This window comes from Telopea speciosissima, chromosome 8 (assembly GCF_018873765.1).
Source record: "Telopea speciosissima isolate NSW1024214 ecotype Mountain lineage chromosome 8, Tspe_v1, whole genome shotgun sequence".
Classification (NCBI taxonomy): Eukaryota; Viridiplantae; Streptophyta; class Magnoliopsida; order Proteales; family Proteaceae; genus Telopea; species Telopea speciosissima.
In genome coordinates this window covers 65,782,217-65,790,382 of record NC_057923.1, presented here as the reverse complement: position 1 = coordinate 65,790,382, position 8,166 = coordinate 65,782,217, and the positions used below count along the sequence as shown (strand labels likewise).

General features: G+C 37.0%; 1 protein-coding gene and 1 long non-coding RNA gene across 3 annotated transcripts in view; one reads left to right on the top strand and one right to left on the bottom strand.

Moving 5' to 3' along the window:
- Nucleotides 1-1,203: 1,203 nt before the first annotated feature.
- On the top strand, nucleotides 1,204-1,787 carry LOC122672624. The gene is made up of 3 exons (XR_006334444.1): nucleotides 1,204-1,248; nucleotides 1,309-1,657; nucleotides 1,741-1,787. It is a non-coding gene; the product is annotated as an uncharacterized LOC122672624 (long non-coding RNA).
- A 5,300-nt stretch (nucleotides 1,788-7,087) lies between these two features.
- LOC122671660 (transmembrane protein 184A-like) overlaps nucleotides 7,088-8,166 on the bottom strand; it is an 88,805-nt gene continuing 87,726 nt past the window's right edge. For both annotated transcript variants that reach the window (XM_043869016.1, XM_043869017.1), the window contains exons 7-8: nucleotides 7,807-8,040; nucleotides 7,088-7,702 (exon numbers count right to left, since the gene is read on the bottom strand). In XM_043869016.1, the coding sequence (XP_043724951.1) occupies nucleotides 7,337-7,702; nucleotides 7,807-8,040 (600 nt within the window). In that variant the 3' untranslated portion in view covers nucleotides 7,088-7,336. The remainder of the gene's footprint in view (nucleotides 7,703-7,806; nucleotides 8,041-8,166) is intronic.

Genomic DNA, 8,166 nt, shown 5'->3' with positions numbered 1-8,166 from the left:
CATTCCACTGATGTTTGGATTCCATATTTTAAACATAGACTTCTGACCCAGATCCTGCCTCTAATTATCTTTGTATAGCTGAACATGACACTTCAATTTTAGATAAGATTAAATTGTCTTTGATAGACTATCCAATTCTGCACATAGAAGTTAAAAGTTTGATCTTTTGTTTCTTTCCCCTCCATCCTTAATCTCTCTTCTTTTACAGCATCTTATGCTTTCAAAAGAATAGGAAAATGGATAAATAGCTTGAATTTGTGACTAAGAGTCAATAATACAGAAACTTAAACAAACTTGTAATCAGAGAAAAAGCAAGTGTAGTAATCCTATATAAAACTATTTGTCTTTGCGTGAATATGCATGCAAACAATGCCAATTTAGCTTGCCAAGTGGTTATGGTATATCCATGTGGCATTAAAACCAGAGTTTAGTGAAGGAAAGGTCCAGATATTGTTGAGAGATGGGATAACTTTCCTGGTGCCCGACTTTGTATCCAAGTGGCACCCAGAATCAGAAAGGAACAAAGATGAATAATCCAAGCCATGGTGAGAAGAACCCTTCATCAACATAATAGAAACCTGGTATTTTTGCCCTGGATTCCATATAAATTCTGTGATGCACCAGTGGGGTTTCCTGAAGATGTAAAAGTACTTTCTTCCTGGTTTTCTCTTTAAGTATTCAGGATTGAATCTAACGAAAAGGGATTCAAAAGTTGGGGTAGATGCATTAAGCAAAGTTCATATTCCTCCTGGCTCTGTCTTCTCCTTGTTATTTCTTGTTCTTCCTTACGTGTTTTAGGTTAATTGTGCCCCCCTAAGAGTATAAAGGTGTGCAAAATTGTTGCTAGGGCTGCTGTTGGTAATTTATGTTATTGGATATGAGTCTCATGAGTTTCACTTATCCAAGCTAATGCACTTGACTTTTGAGTCTCTTTCTATTTACAGGATCATCCATTCATCAAAAAATTTGAGGGCAAGGACATTGATCTTGGGATTCTGGTGGGCAACTTAGGACCTTTTCATTATTTATTTATCTTTATTGTTGTTGGTGTTGCTGTTAGTAACAGAATTTCTGCTTGCATGTGTGTCGGAGCTGAGCTTGAGAACAAAGAAGATTATTTTGATTTCATCATTGGTAACCTTGCAGACCCAATAGAGGAGAGGCCTTGTCACTAACTCTACACTTAAGTCTTTTTACGAATTTATAGTTTAGCGTAGGGTCTGTGAGGGTGGCATTTGCATCACTCAGGTTTGCATTGCACACACGACGTCAGAGGATTAATGTGTTTCATGTTTTTCGTTTCTGCAGGCAGGGCCTGCTGATGTATTTAGCCATACTGAGGTTTTCTTTTGCATTTATAACACCTTAGGACAGGTTTTCAAATGTTAGTAAGATCACAGCTAGATTAATCCTTGACATCCCATATATTTTTTCTTTCCATATCAATTAATGATTGCTCTATGACACATTAAAATGAGTCTTTAATTCACTGACAAATATTTTGTGGTTTGTGAGTTGCAGGCATCGGATTTGCCATTAACAATGGATGCTGAAGAGTTTGATGCCATGATCAAGCAGAGGATCAAGGGGGGAACATATGCCTCGGCGCCAAGACTTTGTACCGGCTTCAATCTTGAGTAAAGCTGTTAGAAAAAACGTGGGTGCCCTTTTCATGTCTGCATATGAGTTCTTCTGTTTTGTTATCTTCTAATGAAGATGATTTGTTCAATTTCTTGACAGGCTGGCCAAGGAGACTCAAGTATACACTAAAGCATCAAAGTGCAAAGCTAGATGAACTCACTGTCTCTGATTGTTTTCTGTGATTATGGAGCCACATTATACACAAATTGGGTACATTATCATGTACTTCTATATTTCTCAATTATGCTCTCTGTCTTCAATTTTTGAATATTATTGGAAATACAATATAGAGGATGAAGAATTTCCAGTCGAATTGTACTTTAGGGTTTGAATAGTGGCATGTCTGGAGCAGATGAAAGGCATCTAGACTATTTTAAATAATTTTGTTTGGATTGAAGAAGTGAAGTAATTTATGGTGTCCTTCCCCCCCCCCCCCTTTTCCTGGAATCATAGTTGGGTTTTTTTCCTTCTAAGTTTCTGCTCATGTTGGGTCTTGCAATTCTAAAGTTGTAAGTCTAAATAAGAATAGCTTGGGAACTTGGATAAACTGGAAGAAGTTTTGTTTCACTTGATTTCTTTATTGATATATATAAGCTTGATATGACATGAGAATTAAGTGGAGCTGCCCGAAATTTGGATTTGAGATTTTCCTGGTGGGGGGGTTAATTACCATATATAACAAGGACTTCGATTGATCAACTGAGAAATTTTGCAACAAGGAGCTTGTGCCTTTAATATTGCTAAGGTTATCCCCATGTACTTTAATTTTGTAGTGGTGGAATCCAGCAAAAATTTTGATGTTGCTCTGTTCCTTTTATGTAGGTTGAGGACTTATTGTTGTATAGAGCCATACATAATTGCAGCTAATCGGCAACCAAGTGCAATGCATCTGATCTACAGATTGTTGCTTCCTGATTTTTGGTACAATATGAAGATCAATTCCCGTTCTCAGCTGGCCTTCATCACTGCCAATGGGATAATTGAGAGTTCCTTCTCACCACGCAAGTATTCAATAGAGCTTCGTTCCGTTGCCTATCACAAATTATGGTGAATTGACATGGAGGGTCTACCAGTAGACCTCATTAGGAGGTAACACGCATATATGGTTTAAAGTTTTGAAATAAAGTGAAATATAGAAAAATGAAACTATAATGACACTGTAGATATAACATCAGGGTCGTATCTAATTCATGAATTGTATTGATCATTGATACAGATTCCAAATGCCCAACTAAGAACTCTAATTCAAAAGTTGACTATGATGCTCGTGGATATGGATGCACTATAATGCTTTATAGTGTTGATGGTAGGTAAGACAAGTGAAAGTAAAATTTTATTGCTGAGACAAGTGAAAGTAAAATTTTATTGCTGAGCCAATTTTTCAAATTGTTCTTTTGTAGAACAAGAAAGAAGATGATTCTTTCCTGGTTGAATGGATGAACGTGAAGGAGAAATAAAGAGAACTTATTGTGGATTCAGAAAGAAAATGGTGTTGTTCAGTTTGACACAACACAAAATCATATTTTTTTGCTGTTGGTGAGGATCATAAGATATAGTTTTGGGATGCGGACAGTGTCAACATTCTCACAAGCACAGATGTTGAGAGTGGACTCCTGGAAGAAGGTGTTTTAATTTGAGAGTGGACCCCTGGAAGAAGGTGCTTTAATTTGATTATCATTATCCGCTTGTAAATGACCTCATATTTAAATCAGATCCATGGGTCAGAGTCTGCCTCGCTTGAGGTTCAACAAGGAAATCGTCTTATTGTTGCCACAACAAAAAATGATTTTCTTTTGGGTTTTGATTGCTTCTATGGATGATTGCTTTGATTACTTCAGAGTCTGCCTCGTTTGAGGTTCAACAAGGAAATCGTCTTATTGTTACCATAACAGATAATGGTTTTCTTCTGGATTCTGATTGCTTCTATGGGTCCATGAGTTCGTCACTTTTATCAAGAGATTTCACTTTCTGAATTGCCGAATCCAACAGATCTTCCAGCTGAACTTTAATCTATTATTTTAGAAGCAGTTTGAAGCTTCATATGATAGTAGATAGCCCCCCCCCCCCCTTTTTACACCCCCATGTTCTTCTCATAAATTTTATTTTCTTTGATCCCAAATTTATAGGTATTTCAGCATAGTTGTATATTAATCATATGCTTCTTTTCCAAATTTCAGTCTCACAACAGACCCAATTTTAAAGAATCAACAATTACAATTGGCCAGCACAGAAATCAAGAGAATCTGGTTGAAAACTCCTCTTTTTTTTTCTTTTTTTTTTTTTTTTTTTTTTTTTTTTGGTTAGTATAACTAACTTTGTAACTAATGTGGCTGAATTGAGTTTTTGTTTGTTTTGATAACTTTAAAAGTTTTATTTACCAAAAAAATTGGGTAACTAGAGGATTGAAGCTTTTTAGCAATAGTGATAGGAATGAATTCTTTATCTTCAAAATTTTTGAAGAGTATATTGGCAGACATTATCTTCTTTAAGAGAATATATGACTGTAGATGACATTGGTGGTCCCCTTTTAATACATGAACCTGTGAGAAAGTGTTAGATGATTTTTACGCTTATACTAATGTCATTTCTATACTATGCAATATCTTATTAGCTTAAATCATGTTACTAATTTTATCCTCTTTATCATTGGCCCATGGTATCACCCTTTCTCCCTTGCATAAGCCTCCCACTGTCCCTCCCATCTATCTCTTGTACACCCCTTCCATTCTTTCTCTTCTCTATCTCAAGTCCACACGTTTGCACGTGCAATTTTATTAGTGATAATAATATGAAAAAGGCAAGTTGAGAGCTAGGATGACCATAAAAGTCATAGAGATACCGACCATTACATGTGATTATCTTTTCGAAATCTCTTCTTTTCTTATCTTTTTTTTTATAAGAACATAAATTATATTGCTGGGGTTCTCCCTCCAGCAGGTACTATTAAAATCAATGTCGATGGATCTAGTTTGGGTGCTCCAGGTCCAATAGGAATTGAAGGGATTTTCAGATATCACAGAGGCTTATTCCTTTCAGGATTTGTTGAATTCATTGGTCAAAATTTTGCTTTCGTGGCTAAAGCTATGGCGATCCGACAAGCTCTTTCAATTGCTGTTACCAAAGGATTAGCAAGTATTATCATTGAAGGCGACTATGCTCTCACCATCAATATTCTCAAGGGCTCAATCACAGATTCCATGGAGAATCAAACATATTATGCGGGATTGTCTTCACTTAGTTCACCAGATTCCTTTGGTTCTGTTTTGCTTAATTTACAAAGAAATCAACCAACAGAAGAGTTAGCTTTTTTTTTTTTTTTTTTTTTTTTTTTTTTTTTTTTTTTGTTAATCACCGTTTCTTTTAAGTAGTTTTCTGTACGAGAGTGTGGCCTACGCCAGCACTCCCATGTGTCTATCTCTCTCCTCCTTAAAACAAGGGGGCAGAAGTGTCTTTCCATATGAGAGAGGAGAGAGAGACTCATGGGAGTCACTCCCGAACAGAGATCTTTTTCTTTTTTTTTTAATATGGAATAACTATCCCCCTCTTATTTTTTATTTTTTATTTTTTTTGTTGAGGACAACTATCCCGTCCTTTTTTGTCTCAAGTATTATCCTCGACTTTATCACTTCCTCCTTTGTAACTATGTATTCTTCTTCAGTAAATGCTTCTCTTAGAAGCCAAAAAAAAGTGTGGATCTTTAAAAACCCCTTCATTCAGCAAAAAACATCTCGATATTTTGTTTCTGATTAGAATTGTTTTATTTGGTCTCTTTGTTTCACAGGAAAATCATGATTCGACTGTGTTTGATTTTATATTATTAAATATTATTTAAGGGAAAGGTTTCATACACGGTCATGCAAACTGTGTATGTGAGAGGGTGGGACCTTCAAAACATTAATTAATGGGTGAGTATTTATGACTTTTACAACTTTTTGTGAGAGACCCTCTCACGTACACGGTTTACATGACCGTATACGAAAACTTTCCCCGTTTGTTTATAAGTTTCAAAACTAAAACTTTTTTCCCTTTGTTTTGTTTAGGTGCTTGTAGAACTGTTATGAGTTAAGGAATACTACTTGTAAAGGTAAGAAACCATTTTAAGAATAGTCTCACATTGGCCGTATCTAGTGCACAACACTCCCGCATTTAGCAAGATCTGGGGAAGGTCAAATGTACGCAGCCTTACCCCTGTTTCTAAAACTTGAACCCGTGACCAAACGTTCAGCAAGTGAACACTTGACCAACATGCCAAGCACTACTTCAGCAAGTCTCACATTGGTTTCCAACAAATGAAATGATTAGCCTATAAGTATTTTTGAGAATTATAAGGGACAGAGAATTCTGAGTCTGGAGAACTTTCAATTTTTACAAGTACTTGATACGAACTTGCTGCTGTAAGTTATACTTCTATTTATATATAATTTTCAGATAGGTCTTACGCCTATTGCCTGACATACTATTTTTAACAGATTGTTAGTTTGACATTGGTTTTAGCTTCCCCTTTTGGCTGAAATTGCACTATAGCATCCCTTTTATCCATTAATTTTCCAGACCGATTATCTAACGAATGTGCTGAGATGAATCAGCTATTTCTGGAGTGTATCAGCCTAGAAATGGTGGTGAATTTTTGCCTTGAAGGTCAAATCATTCCTATTGATGCCCTTCCTTTGCATTGATTTTTCTGATTTCATTGCCAGAGTTGCCAGCTTCGACCGTAATTGTCCCTGGTTCCAGCTGTGGAGTTGCAACGTCCACAATCACCATTTCGAGAGGACTCGTTTTTAGCATGATTTTAAATATTTAACCCTTGACAAAAACTGTAACATTCAGTAGCTATTCATTACGAAGCAGAGTAAATAAAAGAGGTCAGGAACCTTTTGACACCTTCCACATCTGTGTCAAGCAGAAAAATCCTTTAAAGAGACATTATGGATGAACACGACCAGCAACTCTGCCCTCTTCAACAGACCACGAGTAACACCCTTTGGTCCAGAAAAAAAAAGATATGCAAAATGATGGCCACTCGAGGCAGAGCACAAGTGCGTGCAATGAACCCCAAAACAGCAGATCTGAGTCGTATCTAGTGTCTGGCCAGCTTGTCAAAGCATCTTATCCACATGGCATAGAAACTTAATTTTATACCGAAGCATTCAAAATGGCTGGGCAGGGGAACGGATTATTAATGAACAGACATTCCACCAATTAAGGAAAACAAAAAATTACATGCACAACATGTGACAGTTTTTTCAATCATGTAAAGTACAATACTGCAACAAATGAAAGCTGATGCTCTTCAAGAACATTATGTAATAGAGTCTAAACCAGCCTACCATAAAATACGGGCAGCATCCTAATTCTAGAATTTAATGTTTTCAACACCGATTCTGGGTTCATTTAGCATAACACCAGTGTGCCATGGGTTTCAACATCCATAATGCATACAAGATGGACAGAACTAATGATAAAACAAACCTGTAATGATAACTGAATAGCAACCAAGGTAAATGACTACATGTACAAGCCTAACATCCATATCCACAAATCCCCGAGTAAAAATGGAAACAATGAAGGGGTAAACTAAACTACGAGGCACTCAACATACCTAAACTGAAAGGTTATAAGAATACATGGTTGAGCCTAGTTTTACAAGCCGCGGCAACACAAAATAGAAAATTTCTGCTGGCAGTTTTTGTCATCACCTGGCACCAAAATCATTGGCTGCAGGAACCTTTGAAGAGTAGCTGGACAAATCCATGTCTATAAGTGAGAGGTCGTATGTCTGAGCAAAAGCATTAGAGCCATGCATAAGTAAGGAAGATTTCATAGCTTCTGGGTCTGAGGAATCCAGTGCTGCTCCAGAATTCTTTGGAGTGCTGGTGCCAGAAGACGAAAGACTAGATAGCTGTATATCATCAATTCTGTTCATGAGCATGTGTTTATTTCTTCTCACAGTATCCATCTCCTGACCTGTTGGCACAAAAGTGCGGGATCTGTATTTCCTTGTTCCCTCATCACCTTCGGTATGGTTGTAAAGTACATAGTCATGATAAGTAGGGGCAAACTGCAGGAGGAACACAAAAATCAATGTACACAGCAGCACAATAAAAAGAAATCATCTACAAGAAACCATACGCAAAAGATGGGAATGGCTGAGATAAGGCTGACCTGATGTACCGCATCATGGTAGAAGTCATTGAACTTTAGAGCATGTGCGAGGCTTCCTGTCAAACCACTTGAGGCCCCAATGTTTGCACCAGCATACTCTTTGTGCGGAAATGCATAAAGATGACCAACAGCTGCAATAAGCATCTCCACACAAATTATAAAATTTTGAAGCTCAGCAGCTTCTTCAGCATTCTTTATGAAGCTGGACTTTGCTGCAAGAAAAACAAGGACACCCTTTTGGGTTGGGGGGGGGGGGGGGGGGAATGAGATTGATTCAAATAAAGGTGGTTAAATTCCACATGAGGACAGAGAATGTAAACTGATCTGTAAACATTTCCAAATGCATAAAAAATATCGTAA